Raw genomic sequence first — 19,631 nt, forward strand, 5'->3', positions numbered from 1 at the left:
GGTAGACATGTTGTGAAATCATATGATACTACAACCCCCCCCTCCCCAAAATGTATTTTAATTCCAGGTTGTAAGGCAACAAAACAGGTGAAAATGCCAAGAGGGGTGAACACTTTCACAAGCCACTGTAGACAGTATAGACTGTATAGACAAGTATTCATGTCTGTTCAGAGGAAACGGCCATCTTCCCTGGTCGTCTCCTATCCTGTCATCGAGTTCAGCAGTGGTTGTGTTATCATGGACAAGTTGGTCAACCAGGCAGCGTCTCTGTGCGTCTTCAAGCCCAGTGTAGCATGAGAGAAATACTGTGTCCCAGATGGCACCCTATTCCCTATATAGTGTACTACTTTAGACCAGAGCCCTATTCTCTATATAGTGCACTACTTTAGACCACAGCCCTATAGAACCCTACTCCCTACATAGTGTACTACTTTAGACCAGAGCCCTATAGAACCCTACTCCCTACATAGTGTACTACTTTAGACCAGAGCCCTATTCCCTATATAGGTGCAGTGCTCACCCTCCTCCTCCTCCCCTCTTCCTCCTCCTCCTCCTCTTCTCCCCTCCTCCCAGGGCTCCTCCTTCCTCCTCCTCCTCCTCCTCTTCTCCTACCTCCCAGGGCTCTGAGGCTCTCTGACCTCTCCTCCTCCTCCTCCCCTCCTCCTCCTCCTCCTCTTCTACTTTAGACCACTCCCTCCTCCTCTTCACCCCTCCTCCCTGAGGCTCTCTCCTCCTCCTCCTCCTCCTCTTCTCCCCTACCTCTCAGGGCTCCAGGCTCTCTGACAGTGCTCCTATAGAACCCTATTCCCTACATAGTGTACTACTTTAGACCAGAGCTCTCAAAAGTAGTGCACTTATATAGAAGGAATAGGGTTCTATAGGGCTGTGGTCTAAAGTAGTGTACTCATTTAAGGGAATAGGGTTCTATAGGGCTCTGGTCTTACAAAGTAGTGTACTATATAGGGAATCCAGGGTTCTATAGGGCTGTGGTCTAAATAGTGCATCTTATATAGGGAATAGGGTTCTATAGGGCTCTGGTCTAAAGTAGTGCACTTATATAGGGAATAGGGTTCTATAGGGCTCTGAAAGTAGTACACTATATAGGGAACAGGGTTCTATAGGGCTCTGGTCTAAAGTAGTGCACTTATATAGGGAATAGGGTTCTATAGGGCTCTGGTCTAAAGTAGTGCACTATATATAGGGAATAGGGTTCTATAGGGCTCTGGTCTAAAGTAGTGCACTATATAGGGAATAGGGTTCTATAGGGCCCTGGTCTAAAGGGAACAGAGAGCCATTTGGGAAGTATCCAGAGAGCCAGTCTGTAACTTTACCCCTCGTCTCCTCCTCCTCCTCCTCATCCTCCTCCTCCTCCTCTTCTCCCCTACCTCTCAGGGCTCTGAGGCTCTCTGACAGTGCTACTCCTCCTCCTCCTCCTCCTCCTCTTCACCCCTACCTCACAGGGCTCTGAGGCTCTCTGACAGTGCTCCTCCTCCTCCTCCTCCTCCTCTTCCTCTTCTCCCCTTGTCTCCTCCCCTACCTCCCAGGGCTCTGAGGCTCTCTGAAAGTACTACTCCTCCTCCTCCTCCTCATCCTCCTCCTCTTCTCCCCTACCTCTCAGGGCTCTGAGGCTCTCTGACAGTGCTACTCCTCCTCCTCCTCCTCCTCCTCCTCCTCCTCTTCACCCCTACCTCACAGGGCTCTGAGGCTCTCTGACAGTGCTCCTCCTCCTCCTCCTCCTCTCCTCCCCTACCTCCTCTTCCTCCTCCTCCTCTTCTCCCCTACCTCCCAGGGCTCTGAGAAGCTCTCTGACAGTGCTCCTCCTCCTCCTCCTCCTCCTCCTCCTCCTCATCCTCCTCCTCCTCTCTCCTCCTCCCAGGGCTCCTCTCTCCTCCTCCTCCTCCTCCTCCTCCTCCTCCTCCTCCTCCTCCTCTTCTCCCCTACCTCCCAGGGCTCTGAGGCTCTCTGACAGTGCTCCTCCTCCTCCTCCTCCTCCTCCTCCTCCTCCTCCTCCTCCTCCTCCTCCTCCTCCTCCTCCTCCTCCTCCTCTCTCTCTCCCCTACCTCCCAGGGCTCTGAGGCTCTCTGACAGTGCTCCTCCTCCTCCTCCTCCTCCTCCTCCTCCTCCTCTCCTCCCCTACCTCCCAGGGCTCTGAGGCTCTCTGACAGTCCTCCTCCTCCTCCTCCTCCTCCTCCTCCTCCTCCTCCTCCTCCTCCTCCTCCCCTCCTCCTCCTCCTCTCTCCTCTCCTCCTCCTCCTCCTCCTCCTCCTCCTCCTCCTCCTCTCCTCCCCTACCTCCCAGGGCTCTGAGGCTCTCTGACAGTACTAGTCCTCCATGGACGACAGACACTGTGATTCTAAGAGCTTACATGCCCCAAATCACACATCGCTTTTAACAGCATGAGACAGATATGACGTGAGCTCTCATGGCAACCTAGCTAGAAGCATGAGAAGCTGTCACCTGAACCAAATGGTCCTAATGGGGTGTGTGTGTGTGTGTCCTGTGTGTGTGTGTGTGTGTGTGTGTGTGTGTGTGTGTGTGTGTGTGTGTGTGTGTGTGTGTGTGTGTGTGTGTGTGTGACAGTGTGTCGTGCGTGCGTGCGTGCGTGCGTCGTGCGTGTGTGCGTGCGTGCGTCGTGCGTGCGTGCGTGCGTGCGTGCGTCCCAGGTGTTCTGAGAGATAGCAAGAATGTGCGTGAGTCGTATCGTGAACCTACCGGTTCCAAGTTTGAAAAACATGTACTTTATAGCAAGAATTTTCTGGGCTCCAAGTTTGGCTGGGCTGGGCTGGGTAAATCAGATACCATTCACCATGCACTGTCATTACCTACTGTCATTACCTACTGTCATTACCTACTGTCATTACCTACTGATGAGATCTATTGATAAGAGCTAGGTAAATCAGACACCATTCACCATGTACTGTCATTACCTACTGTCATTACCTACTGTCATTACCTACTGTCATTACCTACTGATGAGATCTATTGATAAGAGCTAGGTAAATCAGACACCATTCACCATGCACTGTCATTACCTACTGTCATTACCTACTGATGAGATCTATTGATAAGAGCTGGGTAAGGTAAATCAGACACTGTCATTCACCATGCACTGTCATTACCCTACTGTCATTACCTACTGATGAGATCTATTGATAAGAGCTAGGTAAATCAGACACCATTCACCATGTCATTACCTACTGATCATTACCATTCACCTACTGTCATTACCTACTGATGAGATCTATTGATAAGAGCTAGGTAAATCAGACACCATTCACCATACCACTGTCATTACCTACTGATGAGATCTATTGATAAGAGCTGGGTAAATCAGACACCATTCACCATGTCACTGTCATTACCTACTGATGAGATCTATTGATAAGAGCTAGGTAAATCAGACACCATTCACTGTCATTTACAACTTGATAAGAGCTATTGATAAGAGATCTATTGATAAGAGCTGTAAATGTCACCATTAGTCATCTGTTTGGAGAAGGATTGTAAAGCTACACAGATCTCAATTGTTTTAGATGGTCTTTCTTTATAATCCCTGGAGCTACTGGATGTGAAACCAGTTATAAGGAACCTACTGATGAGATCTATTGGATGTGAAACCAGTTATAAGGAACCTGATGAGCCGGATGTGAAACCAGTTATGGAACCTGGAGATCTATTGGATGTGAAACCAGTTATAAGGAACCTGATGAGATCGGATGTGAAACCAGTTATAAGGAACCTGTACTGGTACTGTGAAATCAGTTATAAGGAACCTGGAGCCGGATGTGAAACCAGTTATAAGGAACCTGGATGCCGTCATTACCTACTGATGTGAAACCAGTTATAAGGAACCTGGAGCCGGATGTGAAACCAGTTATAAGGAACCTGGACGGATGTGAAACCAGTTATAAGGAACCTGGAGCCGGATGTAAAACGGATGTGAAACCAGTTATAAGGAACCTGGATGTGAAACCAGGAGGAACCTGATGTGAAACCAGTTATAAGGAACCTGGAGCCGGATGTGAAACCAGTTATAAGGAACCTGGAGCCGGATGTGAAACCAGTTATAAGGAACCTGGAGCCGGATGTGAAACCAGTTATAAGGAACCTGGAGCCGGATGTGAAACCAGTTATAAGGAACCTGGAGCCGGATGTGAAACCAGTTATAAGGAACCTGGAGCCGGATGTGAAACCAGTTATAAGGAACCTGGAGCCGGATGTGAAACCAGTTATAAGGAACCTGGAGCCGGATGTGAAACCAGTTATAAGGAACCTGGAGCCGGATGTGAAACCAGTTATAAGGAACCTGGAGCCGGATGTGAAACCAGTTATAAGGAACCTGGAGCCGGATGTGAAACCAGTTATAAGGAACCTGGAGCCGGATGTGAAACCAGTTATAAGGAACCTGGAGCCGGATGTGAAACCAGTTATAAGGAACCTGGAGCCGGATGTGAAACCAGTTATAAGGAACCTGGAGCCGGATGTGAAACCAGTTATAAGGAACCTGGAGCCGGATGTGAAACCAGTTATAAGGAACCTGGAGCCGGATGTGAAACCAGTTATAAGGAACCTGGAGCCGGATGTGAAACCAGTTATAAGGAACCTGGAGCCGGATGTGAAACCAGTTATAAGGAACCTGGAGCCGGATGTGAAACCAGTTATAAGGAACCTGGAGCCGGATGTGAAACCAGTTATAAGGAACCTGGAGCCGGATGTGAAACCAGTTATAAGGAACCTGGAGCCGGATGTGAAACCAGTTATAAGGAACCTGGAGCCGGATGTGAAACCAGTTATAAGGAACCTGGAGCCGGATGTGAAACCAGTTATAAGGAACCTGGAGCCGGATGTGAAACCAGTTATAAGGAACCTGGAGCCGGATGTGAAACCAGTTATAAGGAACCTGGAGCCGGATGTGAAACCAGTTATAAGGAACCTGGAGCCGGATGTGAAACCAGTTATAAGGAACCTGGAGCCGGATGTGAAACCAGTTATAAGGAACCTGGAGCCGGATGTGAAACCAGTTATAAGGAACCTGGAGCCGGATGTGAAACCAGTTATAAGGAACCTGGAGCCGGATGTGAAACCAGTTATAAGGAACCTGGAGCCGGATGTGAAACCAGTTATAAGGAACCTGGAGCCGGATGTGAAACCAGTTATAAGGAACCTGGAGCCGGATGTGAAACCAGTTATAAGGAAGCAAACAGAACATCATATCAACATGACATGTAGGGCCCTTTTTCCGCAGTGAAAATAAGCTCAATTTATTTTTTTGTGCCCTTTATCATTTACGTGGATGACATTTGGGCACTCAAACTATAGTCTTCTGTAGGGCTGAAACTGCCGAGTGGATGTGTGCGCTTTGGTACGTTTTAATTATATGCCCGGGCCTTTTCCTCCGCTTTATTTTTCTCCGTTTGTATCGGGTTAAATATGATCTACAATCGGGAGCCATCGTCAGTAAAAACCCACATACATTTATTTTTTGGCATAATTCCATTCCGTGTAATTTTCTTTAATTAATCTGTCACGTCTGTGTAGTTGTTCCCGAGGTTCGCCAGCATTAGTGGGATCATATCAGGCTAACGTTGCGCAAATAATGTACGACATTGTAGTGTAACGGATGTGTTGATGTGTGCAGAAGGTCCCTGGTTCGCGCCCGGGTATGGGCGAGGGGACGGACGTAAAGTTGTACTTTTACAGTAGCCTATTTTAATCCTGATGAAACTCAGACAACATTTAGCAGGTTATTAAACCTGGAGCCTGGTGCTCCGTACACGACGCCTGGACCGTTGTTGTACAGTTCCCATGATGAGTGATAATTCGGGGAGATTTATAGGATCATTGTTCAACCCCCTATTCTATAAATGTTTCCACCTTCCAATATGTCATGGATTGAACGTGGAAACGGCAACTTTTCAGGGTGAATCAACCCGCTGTATTTTTTAATTCATCAATATATTTAGTGCGTAAAGGCTCTCCAAACCATTTTAATGATTCATACATGCTTTCCTAACCCTAAAATTCCGCGGTGTAAAGTAGTTAGGTAAAAAAATACTTTAAAGTACTACTACTAAAATTCCGCGGTGTAAAGTAGTTAGGTAAAAAATACTTTAAAGTACTACTACTAAAATTCCGCGGTGTAAAGTAGTTAGGTAAAAAATACTTTAAAGTACTACTACTAAAATTCCGCGGTGTAAAGTAGTTAGGTAAAAAATACTTTAAAGTACTACTACTAGTACTTTTACCCAAGTCTGACAAACTGGGAACTTTTGCCACCGCTGCTAAAATGAACCCAAATAATCTACAAAATCAGAGGATTTTTTAATCTTCCAGTTGGTGCTGAAACGGAGACGAATATGCATATATATAGATGGCTTTCTCTCATTAATTTACCTCATTTACACTGTATATAGGCTTTTCCCTTACCTCATTTACACTGTATATAGGCTTTTCCCTTACCTCATTTACACTGTATATAGGCTTTTCCCTTATCTCATTTACACTGTATATAGGCTTTTCCCTTACCTCGTTTACACTGTATATAGGCTTTTCCCTTACCTCGTTTACACTGTATATAGGCTTTTCCCTTACCTCATTTACACTGTATATAGGCTTTTCCCTTACCTCATTTACACTGTATATAGGCTTTTCCCTTATCTCATTTACACTGTATATAGGCTTTTCATTTTCTTTTGTTCTACTGTGTTATTGACTTGTTAATTGTTTACTCCATGTGTAACTCTGTGTTGTCTGTTCACACTGCTTTGCTTCATCTTGGTCAGGGTCGCAGTTGTAAATGAGAACTTGTTCTCAACTGGCCTACCTGGTTAAATAAAGGTGTTCTCAACTGGCCTCCCTGGTTAAATAAACTAGCCTACCTGGTTAAATAAAGGTGTTCTTGGCCTACCTGGTTAAATAAAGGTGTTCTCAAGCCTCCCTGGTTAAATAAAGGTGTTCTCAACTAGCCTACCTGGTTAAATAAAGGTGTTCTCAACTAGCCTACCTGGTTAAATAAAGGTGTTCTCAACTAGCCTACCTGGTTAAATAAAGGTGTTCTCAACTAGCCTACCTGGTTAAATAAAGGTGTTCTCAACTAGCCTACCTGGTTAAATAAAAGGTGTTCTCAACTAGCCTACCTGGTTAAATAAAAGGTGTTCTCAACTAGCCTACCTGGTTAAATAAAGGTGTTCTCAACTGGCCTACCTGGTTAAATAAAGGTGTTCTCAACTAGCCTACCTGGTTAAATAAAGGTGTTCTCAACTAGCCTCCCTGGTTAAATAAAGGTGTTCTCAACTGGCCTACCTGGTTAAATAAAGGTGTTCTCAACTAGCCTACCTGGTTAAATAAAGGTGAAATAAATAAAATAAATAAAAAATGGATCCCTATATTCTGAACCCGTTCTATTTGTATCTAACCTTTAGGCCGCCCCTATTGAGTCTGTGGACAAAATTCTAATTAAAGGGTATACCATATTTAAAGGGATGGCTTTAAGATAAACGTACTGAAAAACCCCATTGATTGAAAACTCCAAGAGAAAAACTGTTGGGCTCGTGGGAAGGTTTTCAGCGGTTGAATTAAATGTATTCCGAGTGCGCAAGGTAGCCACACCCGCAGAGCGCGTTAACACAACTGAATAATGTCTTGATCACGCCTACAGCATTTTACGCGCAAAATGGTATGCGGCAAAGTCAACATTCACCTTCCGCTACTATTTCTGTCAAGCCATCACTGCATACAATTTGATGCGGTCATTCGATCAATCCAGATTTATGAACCACACAGAAACGCACCGCAACTGGCTCTGCAACGCAACGCTGTAAAGGGCTAACGCAGCGCTCCATTCGGAAAGTAATGTCCTTCTGGTGTCTCTCTCTCTCTCTATCTCCCTCTCTCTCTCTTTCCCTCCCTCTCTCTCTTTCCCTTTCTCTCTCTTTCCCTCCCTCTTTCTCTCTCTCTCTCTCTCTCTCTCTCTCTCTCTCTCTCTCTCTCTCTCTCTCTCTCTCTCTCTCTCTCTCTCTCTCTCTTTCCCTCCCTCTCTCTCTCTTTCCCTCCCTCTCTCTCTCTCTCTCTCTCTCTCTCTCTCTCTCTCTCTCTCTCTCTCTCTCTCTCTCTCTCTCTCTCTTTCCCTCTCTCTCTCTCTCCCTCTCTCTCTCTCTCTCTTTCCCTCCCTCTCTTTCCCTCCCTCTCTCTCTCTCTCCCTCTCTCTCTCTCTCTCTCTCTCTCTCTCTCTCTCTCTCTCTCTCTCTCTCTCTCTCTCCCTCTCTTTCTCAGCGACCTCCACCAGCTCTCTACAGGGCCTGGACAACACTGATGGAGGGGTGTGTAGAGCCACATCCATGAAGCTGGTACTGAGAGTAGGACAGAGTAAGTTATGTGTGTGTATTGTGTTGTCTGTGTGTCTCGGTCTGTGTGTGTGCATTGTGTTGTCTGTGTGTCTCGGTCTGTGTGTGTGCATTGCGTTGTGTGTGTGTCTCTGTGTCTCTGTCTGTCCGGTTCCGGTTGGAGCGAGTGGTCGCATCTGCACTTCGCTCCCGCGGGTAGTATAACTTTTTCATTATATTTCATTATAGCACAACGGTTTGATTTGTCTAATCTTAGCAATTTCTTCTCAGCTAGCTACATAGCCGTCTTTGTATCAAAGATAATTGCGTAATTATCGTATTTCGCCGTCCTAACGTAGTCTTCACTAGCCAGCTAGCTAACGTCCACTGATTAGCTGCACTGGAGAAACTATTACACTCAACTGAACGACTTGATTAGTGTAGTGTTAGCTAGCTACATAGCTGTCTTTGCTGTCTTCGTATCATCGTATCCAAGATAATTGTGTTGTTTAGGTTTAGAGTGTGTAGTCTTAGAGTGATTATCTTAATTTACCGAGGTTAGCTAGCCAGCTATTTGTCGTCCTTAACGTAGGTGACTCTGCTAGCTAGCCAACGCTAGCCAACGTCTACCGAATAGACTCACAACCCGGTCGCATTCACAGGTAGTATCACATTTTCACTTCATTTCATTACAGTACAACGGTTTGATTTGTTTGATCGTAGCTAGCTACATAGCTAGCTACATAGCCGTCTTTGTATCAAAGATAATTGTGTAGTCTAGAGCGATTTTCTAGGTTCGCTAGCCAGCTATTGTCGTTCTTTTAACGCAACGTAACGTAAACAACACTGCTAGCTAGCCAGCTAGCCCCCGAATAGCAACACTGCAGAAACTATTACACTCAACGGAACGACTTGACTAGTGTAGTGTCAACAACGCACCCACTGCCAGCTGGCCTACTTCAGCAGTACTGTATCATTTTAATCATTTTAGTCAATAAGATTCTTGCTACGTAACTTAACTTTCTGAACATTCGAGACGTGTAGTCCACTTGTCATTCCAATCTCCTTTGCATTAGCGTAGCCTCTTCTGTAGCCTGTCAACTATGTGTCTGTTTATCCCTGTTCTCTCCTCTCTGCACAGACCATACAAACGCTCCACACCGCGTGGCCGCGGCCACCTAATCTGGTGGTCCCAGCGCGCACGACCCACGTGGAGTTCCAGGTCTCCGGTAGCCTCTGGAACTGCCAATCTGCGGTCAACAAGGCAGAGTTCATCTCAGCCTATGCCTCCCTCCAGTCCCTCGACTTCTTGGCACTGACGGAAACATGGATCACCACAGACAACACTGCTACTCCTACTGCTCTCTCTTCGTCCGCCCACGTGTTCTCGCACACCCCGAGAGCGTCTGGTCAGCGGGGTGGTGGCACCGGGATCCTCATCTCTCCCAAGTGGTCATTCTCTCTTTCTCCCCTTACCCATCTGTCTATCGCCTCCTTTGAATTCCATGCTGTCACAGTTACTAGCCCTTTCAAGCTTAACATCCTTATCATTTATCGCCCTCCAGGTTCCCTCGGAGAGTTCATCAATGAGCTTGATGCCTTGATAAGCTCCTTTCCTGAGGACGGCTCACCTCTCACAGTTCTGGGCGACTTTAACCTCCCCACGTCTACCTTTGACTCTTTCCTCTCTGCCTCCTTCTTTCCACTCCTCTCCTCTTTTGACCTCACCCTCTCACCTTCCCCCCTACTCACAAGGCAGGCAATACGCTCGACCTCATCTTTACTAGATGCTGTTCTTCCACTAACCTCATTGCAACTCCCCTCCAAGTCTCCGACCACTGCCTTGTATCCTTTTCCCTCTCGCTCTCATCCAACACCTCCCACACTGCCCCTACTCGGATGGTATCGCGCCGTCCCAACCTTCGCTCTCTCTCCCCCGCTACTCTCTCCTCTTCCATCCTATCATCTCTTCCCTCCACTCAAACCTTCTCCCACCTATCTCCTGATTCTGCCTCCTCAACCCTCCTCTCCTCCCTCTCTGCATCCCTTGACTCTCTATGTCCCCTATCCTCCAGGCCGGCTCGGTCCTCCCCTCCCGCTCCGTGGCTCGATGACTCATTGCGAGCTCACAGAACAGGGCTCCGGGCAGCCGAGCGGAAATGGAGGAAAACTCGCCTCCCTGCGGACCTGGCATCCTTTCACTCCCTCCTCTCTACATTTTCCTCCTCTGTCTCTGCTGCTAAAGCCACTTTCTACCACGCTAAATTCCAAGCATCTGCCTCTAACCCTAGGAAGCTCTTTGCCACCTTCTCCTCCCTCCTGAATCCTCCTCCCCCTCCCCCCCCTCCTCCCTCTCTGCAGATGACTTCGTCAACCATTTTGAAAAGAAGGTCGACGACATCCGATCCTCGTTTGCTAAGTCAAACGACACCGCTGGTTCTGCTCACACTGCCCTACCCTGTGCTCTGACCTCTTTCTCCCCTCTCTCTCCAGATGAAATCTCGCGTCTTGTGACGGCCGGCCGCCCAACAACCTGCCCGCTTGACCCTATCCCCTCCTCTCTTCTCCAGACCATTTCCGGAGACCTTCTCCCTTACCTCACCTCGCTCATCAACTCATCCCTGACCGCTGGCTACGTCCCTTCCGTCTTCAAGAGAGCGAGAGTTGCACCCCTTCTGAAAAAACCTACACTCGATCCCTCCGATGTCAACAATTACAGACCAGTATCCCTTCTTTCTTTTCTCTCCAAAACTCTTGAACGTGCCGTCCTTGGCCAGCTCTCCCGCTATCTCTCTCTGAATGACCTTCTTGATCCAAATCAGTCAGGTTTCAAGACTAGTCATTCAACTGAGACTGCTCTCCTCTGTATCACGGAGGCGCTCCGCACTGCTAAAGCTAACTCTCTCTCCTCTGCTCTCATCCTTCTAGATCTATCGGCTGCCTTCGATACTGTGAACCATCAGATCCTCCTCTCCACCCTCTCCGAGTTGGGCATCTCCGGCGCGGCCCGCGCTTGGATTGCGTCCTACCTGACAGGTCGCTCCTACCAGGTGGCGTGGCGAGAATCTGTCTCCTCACCACGCGCTCTCACCACTGGTGTCCCCCAGGGCTCTGTTCTTGGCCCTCTCCTATTCTCGCTATACACCAAGTCACTTGGCTCTGTCATAACCTCACATGGTCTCTCTTATCATTGCTATGCAGACGACACACAATTAATCTTCTCCTTTCCCCCTTCTGATGACCAGGTGGCGAATCGCATCTCTGCATGTCTGGCAGACATATCAGTGTGGATGACGGATCACCACCTCAAGCTGAACCTCGGCAAGACGGAGCTGCTCTTCCTCCCGGGGAAGGACTGCCCGTTCCATGATCTCGCCATCACGGTTGACAACTCCGTTGTGTCCTCCTCCCAGAGCGCCAAGAACCTTGGCGTGATCCTGGACAACACCCTGTCGTTCTCAACCAACATCAAGGCGGTGGCCCGTTCCTGTAGGTTCATGCTCTACAACATCCGCAGAGTACGACCCTGCCTCACACAGGAAGCGGCGCAGGTCCTAATCCAGGCACTTGTCATCTCCCGTCTGGATTACTGCAACTCGCTGCTGGCTGGGCTCCCTGCCTGTGCCATTAAACCCCTTCAACTCATCCAGAACGCCGCAGCCCGTCTGGTGTTCAACCTTCCCAAGTTCTCTCACGTCACCCCGCTCCTCCGTTCTCTCCACTGGCTTCCAGTTGAAGCTCGCATCCGCTACAAGACCATGGTGCTTGCCTACGGAGCTGTGAGGGGAACGGCACCTCAGTACCTCCAGGCTCTGATCAGGCCCTACACCCAAACAAGGGCACTGCGTTCATCCACCTCTGGCCTGCTCGCCTCCCTACCACTGAGGAAGTACAGCTCCCGCTCAGCCCAGTCAAAACTGTTCGCTGCCCTGGCCCCCCAATGGTGGAACAAACTCCCTCACGACGCCAGGACAGCGGAGTCAATCACCACCTTCCGGAGACACCTGAAACCCCACCTCTTTAAGGAATACCTAGGATAGGATAAGTAATCCCTCTCACCCCCCCCCTTAAGTTTTAGATGCACTATTGTAAAGTGACTGTTCCACTGGATGTCATAAGGTGAATGCACCAATTTGTAAGTCGCTCTGGATAAGAGCGTCTGCTAAATGACTTAAATGTAAATGTAATGTAAATGTCTGTGTGTGTGTATAGAAGAAATACATTGATAGAATGAGACCTGTGTCTGATACATAATGATCCTGGTAGAGAGAATGAGACCTGTGTCTGATACATAATGATCCTGGTAGAGAGAATGAGACCTGTGTCTGATACATAATGATCCTGGTAGAGAGAATGAGACCTGTGTCTGATACATAATGATCCTGGTAGAGAGAATGAGACCTGTGTCTGATACATAATGATCCTGGTAGAGAGAATGAGACCTGTGTCTGATACATAATGATCCTGGTAGAGAGAATGAGACCTGTGTCTGATACATAATGATCCTGGTAGAGAGAATGAGACCTGTGTCTGATACATAATGATCCTGGTAGAGAGAATGAGACCTGTGTACATAATGATCCTGGTAGAGAGAATGAGATAATGATCCTGGTAGAGAGAATGAGACCTGTGTCCTGATCCTGGTAGAGAATGAGAATACATAATGATCCTGGTAGAAAATGAGACCTGTGTCTGATACATAATGATCCTGGTAAGAATGAGACCTGTGTCTGATACATAATGATCAAACTGTAAACAAGCTAGTTGAGCCTCCTAAAGAATGAGACCTGTGTCTGATACATAATGATCCTGGTAGAGAGATGAGACCTGTGTCTGATGATTAGATGTAAATCTGATCCTGGTTAGTTAGCTGATACATAATGATCCTGGTGAGATGAGACCTTTCATAATGATCCTGGTAGAGAGAATGAGACCTGTGTCTGATAATATCCTGGTAGAGAGAATGAGACCTGTGTCTGACATAATGATCCTAGAGAGAATGAGACCTGTGTCTGATACATAATGATCCTGGTAGAGAGAATGAGACCTGTGTCTGATACATAATGATCCTGGTAGAGAGAATGAGACCTGTGTCTGATACATAATGATCCTGGTAGAGAGAATGAGACATACATAATGATCCTGGTAGAGAGAATGAGACCTGTGTCTGATACATAATGATCCTGGTAACACACATACAATACCTGAATGAGACCTGTGTCTGATACATAATGATCCTGGTACAATACCTGCTGCCCTCTAACACCATACAATACCTGCTGCCCTCTACATAATACAATCCTGGTAACAGAACATTTACCTTCTGTCTAACACATAATGATCCTGGTAAGAATGAGACCTGTGCCCTCTAACACACATGATACCTGCCCTCTAACACACATAGAATGAGACCTGTGTCTGATACATAAATCCTGGTAACACACATACAATACCTGCTGCCCTAACACATGATACAATACCTATTAGGCCTATGGCCCTTAGAGAGAATACAATACCTGTGCCCTACTAATGATCACACATACAATACCTGCTGCCCTCTAAAACACATACAATACCTGATGCCCTCTAACACACATACAATACCTGCTGCCCTCTAACACACATACAATACCTGCTGCCCTGAACCATGTTGATTTAATTCAATCCTGCCCTTAAAACTGGAGGGATGGATACAGACCTGTCTGATTAAGGGAACATAGAATACCTGCTGCCCTCTAACACACATACAATAATGAGACCTCTAAAACACATACAATAATGCTGCCCTCTGGACACACATACAAGACCTGCTGTCTCTACACACATGATACCTGCTGCCCTAACACACATACAAGACCTGTGTCTAACATACAGGGATACCTGCTGAACACACATACAATACCTGGGGCCCTAACACATTACAATAGTGCTGTATTAACACACATACAATACCTGCTTTTCTAACACACATACAATACCTGCTGCCCTAACACACATACAATACCTGCTGGATCTAACACACATACAATAGAGGGATGCCCTCTAACACATACAATACCTGGAGGGATGGCCTCTAACACACATGACAATGGACCTGGCTGGAGGGAACACACGTTGGAGGGACAGTTGTACCTGCTGCCCTCTAAGTGTTGGTGGATGTTTTATTAGGGGATGGTGATGCCCTCTAACACACATACAATACCTGCTGCCCTCTGACACACATACAATACCTGCTGCCCTCTAACACACATACAATACCTGCTGCCCTCTAACACACATACAATACCTGCTGCCCTCTAACACACATACAATACCTGAATGAAAGAAGGGATGGAGTTATTTATTTATATTCAACCTTTATTTAACTGGAGGGATGGAGTTGTATTAGAGGGATGGAGTTGTATTAGAGGGATGGAGTTGTATTAGAGGGATGGAGTTGTATTAGAGGGATGGAGTTGTATTAGAGGGATGGAGTTGTGTTGGAGGGATGGAGTTGTGTTGGAGGGATGGAGTTGGATTTGGAGGGATGGAGTTGTTGGAGGGATGGAGTTGGGTTGGAGGGATGGAGTCGGGTTGGAGGGTGGAGTCGGGTTGGAGGGATGGAGTCGGGTTGGAGGGATGGAGTTCGGGTTGGAGGGATGGAGTGGGGTTGGAGGGATGGTTGGGAGAGGGTTGGAGGGATGGAGTCGGGTTGGAGGGATGGAGTCGGGTTGGAGGGATGGAGTTGGGTTGGAGGGATGGAGTCAGGTTGGAGGGATGGAGTCGGGTTGGAGGGATGGAGTTGGATTTGAGGGATGGAGTTGGTTGGAGGGATGGAGTTGGTTGAGGGATGGATGGAGTTGGATTTGAGGATGGAGTTGGTTGGAGGGATGGAGTTGGATTTGAGGGATGGAGTTGGTTTGAGGGATGGAGTTGGATTTGGAGGGATGGAGTTGGATTTGAGGGATGGAGTCGGGTTGGAGGGATGGAGTCGGGTTGGAGGGATGGAGGTTGGAGGGATGGAGTCGGGTTGGAGGGATGGAGTTAGGTTGGAGGGATGGAGTCAGGTTGGAGGGATGGAGTTAGGTTGGAGGGATGGAGTTGGAGAGGTTGGAGGGATGGAGTCAGGTTGGAGGGATGGGAGTGGAGGGATGGTTGTTGATGTAGATGATGGAGTCAGGTTGGAGGGATGGAGTCAGGTTGGAGGGATGGAGTTAGGTTGGAGTCAGGTTGGAGGGATGGAGTTAGGTTGGAGGGATGGAGTTAGATTGGAGGGATGGAGTTAGGTTGGAGGGATGGAGTTAGGTTGGAGTCAGGTTGGAGGGATGGAGTTAGGTTGGAGGGATGGAGTTAGGTTGGAGGGATGGAGTTAGGTTGGAGTCAGGTTGGAGGGATGGAGTCAGGTTGGAGGGATGAAGTGAGATTAGAGGGATGGTTGTTGATGTAGCTGCTCCTCTCTATGAATGTGAATACTGTATTGTAGTATAATGACCTGGCTGTTGGTGTGAATACTGTATTGTAGTATAATGACCACTGGTGTGAATACTGTATTGTAGTATAATGACCTGGCTGTTGGTGTGAATACTGTATTGTAGTATAATGACCTGGCTGTTGGTGTGAATACTGTATTGTAGTATAATGACCTGGCTGTTGGTGTGAATACTGTATTGTAGTATAATGACCTGGCTGTTGGTGTGAATACTGTATTGTAGTATAATGACCTGGCTGTTGGTGTGAATACTGTATTGTAGTATAATGACCTGGCTGTTGGTGTGAATACTGTATTGTAGTATAATGACCTCTGGTGTGAATACTGTATTGTAGTATAATGACCTGGCTGTTGGTGTGAATACTGTATTGTAGTATAATGACCTGGCTGTTGGTGTGAATACTGTATTGTAGTATAATGACCTGGCTGTTGGTGTGAATACTGTATTGTAGTATAATGACCTGGCTGTTGGTGTGAATACTGTATTGTAGTATAATGACCTGGCTGTTGGTGTGAATACTGTATTGTAGTATAATGACCTGGCTGTTGGTGTGAATACTGTATTGTAGTATAATGACCTGGCTGTTGGTGTGAATACTGTATTGTAGTATAATGACCTGGCTGTTGGTGTGAATACTGTATTGTAGTATAATGACCTGGCTGTTGGTGTGAATACTGTATTGTAGTATAATGACCTGGCTGTTGGTGTGAATACTGTATTGTAGTATAATGAGGTGTGTTTGATCTATTCTAGGTTCCTCCAAACCCCTTCCTCTCCCTGAAGAGTCTCCCACCAGGTTCCCCCCTCAGCACCCCGAGGCCCCAGACAACGAGCTTCCCATTAAGGACAATGATGTGACGAACAACGCTGGTAATGTAGTGGGTAGTGTTATTCAATAGGACTGTAGAGGGGGACATACTGAGGGGTCTTAATGTGTTAATATCTAACTCAATGTAGTGGGTAGTGTTATTCAATAGGACTGTAGAGGGGGACATACTGAGGGGTCTTAATGTGTCTAACTCAATGTAGTGGGTAGTGTTATTCAATAGGACTGTAGAGGGGGACATACTGAGGGGTCTTAATGTGTTTATATCTAACTCAATGTAGTGGGTAGTGTTATTCAATAGGACTGTAGAGGGGGACATACTGAGGGGTCTTAATGTGTTTATATCTAACTCAATGTAGTGGGTAGTGTTATTCAATAGGACTGTAGAGGGGGACATACTGAGGGGTCTTAATGTGTTTATATCTAACTCAATGTAGTGGGTAGTGTTATTCAATAGGACTGTCAAGAGGAGGACATACTGACTGGGGTCTTAATGTGTTTATATCTAACTCAATGTAGTGGGTAGTGTTATTCAATAGGACTGTAGGGGGAGGGGGACATACTGAGTGGGGGTCTTAATGTGTTTATATCTAACTCAATGTAGTGGGTAGTGTTATTCAATAGGACTGTAGAGGGGGGGACACTGAGGGGTCTTTATGTGTTTATATCTAACTCAATGTAGTGGGTAGTGTTATTCAATAGGACTGTAGAGGGGGACATACTGAGGGGTCTTAATGTGTCTAACTGAATGTAGTGGGTAGTGTTATTCAATAGGACTGTAGAGGGGGACATACTGAGGGGTCTTAATGTGTTTATATCTAACTCAATGTAGTGGGTAGTGTTATTCAATAGGACTGTAGAGGGGGACACTGAGGGGTCTTAATGTGTCTAACTCAATGTAGTGGGTAGTGTTATTCAATAGGACTGTTTATATCTAACTCAATGAGTGGGGGTTATTCAATAGGACTGTAGAGGAGGACATACTGAGGGGTCTTAATGTGTTTATATCTAACTCAATGTAGTGGGTAGTGTTATTCAATAGGGGGGACTGTCTAACTAGTAGTGGGGGATTCAATAGGACTGAGGGGTCTTAATGTGTTTATATTTAACTCTCCTTTACACCAGTAGACCTCTGTCTTTACAAGGAGAATCTAATCATTCTTCATCGCCTCTCTCTCTTTCTCTCTCTCTCTCTCTCTCTCTCTCTCTCTTCTCTCTCTCTCTCTCTCTCTCTCTCTCTCTCTCTCTCTCTCTCTCTCTCTCTCTCTCTCTCTCTCTCTCTCTCTCTCTCTCTCTCTCTCTCTCTCTCTGTCTCTCTCTCTCATTTCCCCTCGGTCTCTCATTCTCCCTCTCTCTTTCTCACTCTCATGTCCCCTTGCTCTCTCCCATTCTCTCTCTGTCTCTGTCTCTCTTTGTCTCTCTCTCATGTCCCCTTGGGTCTCTCTCTCGGTCTCTCTCTCTCTCTTTTCATTTCTCTCCCTCTCTTCCTCTCTTCCTCTCTCTTCCCCTCCCCTCTCTCTCTCTCTCTCTCTCTCTCTCTCTCTCTCTCTCTCTCTCTCTCTCTCTCTCTCTCTCTCTCTCGCTCTCTCTTTTTCAGAAATCACTCACAGCGAAGGAGACATTGACACAGAAGGCGGATCCATCGGCTCTGAGGTCGGACTCTTCGTTGGCGTGGCCTGTTGCATCGTCCTCCTCCTATTGGTCATCGTGGTCCTACTGATGGTGGTGTGGCGGTACCACAGACGCCACGCCACGCCGGACAGGGACGTCCAACAGTCTCTGTCCCTCAACACCCTGGCCACGCCCAAGAGAGACAGCTACGGAGGGAGTAGAGAGGACATCCGGTCAGAGCCCAGCCACGCGGTGTTTCCTCCGAGGCCCTCTGACTCTGTGTTCTGTCGGCACCATGAGAGGGTCAGTGGAGACTACAGGCATCCTGTTTATATGGTACAGGAGATGCCTCCACAGAGTCCTACTAATATATACTACAAGGTCTGAGGGACCTGTGGGTCTTCTCACAGGGGCCAAGGACCAATGGAATGAATGAGGAGTTGTTCAGTCCCCCAATGAGGAAGAGACGTCCTCGCTGTGTGCTTTATGAAGTCAGTGGGCCAAGCTGTGTGCTTTATGAAGTCAATGGGCCAAGCTGTGTGCTTTATGAAGTCAGTGGGCCAAGCTGTGTGCTTTATGAAGTCAATGGGCCAAGCTGTGTGCTTTATGAAGTCAATGGGCCAAGCTGTGTGCTTTATGAAGTCAGTGGGCCAAGCTGTGTGCTTTATGAAGTCAGTGGGCCAAGCTGTGTGCTTTATGAAGTCAGTGGGCCAAGCTGTGTGCTTTATGAAGTCAATGGGCCAAGCTGTGTGCTTTATGAAGTCAGCGGGCCAAGCTGTGTGCTTTATGAAGTCAGCGGGCCAAGCTGTGTGCTTTATGAAGTCAATGGGCCAAGCTGTGTGCTTTATGAAGTCAATGGGCCAAGCGGTGGTACACATTTCGGCCTGGGACGAGTCCGTCACCTACTTTGAAATCATTCACTGTGTTTTAGAAAACACGCTCTCTGAACAATCTAGACATTATCAAGGCTGGAGAATCAAATCATTTGGGCCACGTTTTATTTCCTTGGAGAGAGAGAATGGATAAAGGCAGTAAAGACAGAGTGCATTCTGGGATTTTCACTAGGAAAGCTAACCCTGAGTTGGCAATGACTTGCTGTTACATGTATTGCTGCTAAATGAGGAACTGTCCTCTTTTTGAATAAAGGAGATCCAGGCTTTAGACTCGGAGCACAATTTAGCAAATGGAAACTTGAAAATGTTTTTTTCGCTGTGAGAGATTTTGAATATAATTTGTGTAAAAGATTTTATTTTTGTGATATGGTATTTTGATGTTAACTCATGCTGAAATGAATGCCTCGTAATTATTTTTAGTGTCATAACTGTCAGTCTGTCTCAGGTAACAATGTCTCACTGTCACGATCGTCGGAATGGACCAAGGTGCAGCGTGGTGAGCGTACATTTT

The 19,631-nt window shown here is 47.0% G+C and overlaps 1 protein-coding gene across 1 annotated transcript in view; it reads left to right on the forward strand.

Annotated features, from left to right (window-relative positions):
- Positions 1-19,392, forward strand: part of LOC124021181 (ephrin-B2a-like) — a 23,314-nt gene extending 3,922 nt beyond the window's left edge. Inside the window, exons 3-5 of the mRNA XM_046336528.1 lie at positions 8,272-8,364; positions 16,544-16,660; positions 18,214-19,392. Coding sequence (XP_046192484.1) covers positions 8,272-8,364; positions 16,544-16,660; positions 18,214-18,614 — 611 coding nt within the window. The 3' untranslated portion in view covers positions 18,615-19,392. The remainder of the gene's footprint in view (positions 1-8,271; positions 8,365-16,543; positions 16,661-18,213) is intronic.
- Positions 19,393-19,631: the final 239 nt, after the last annotated feature.

The sequence above is a fragment of the Oncorhynchus gorbuscha genome, unplaced genomic scaffold (genome assembly GCF_021184085.1).
Source record: "Oncorhynchus gorbuscha isolate QuinsamMale2020 ecotype Even-year unplaced genomic scaffold, OgorEven_v1.0 Un_scaffold_1078, whole genome shotgun sequence".
NCBI lineage: Eukaryota > Metazoa > Chordata > Actinopteri > Salmoniformes > Salmonidae > Oncorhynchus > Oncorhynchus gorbuscha.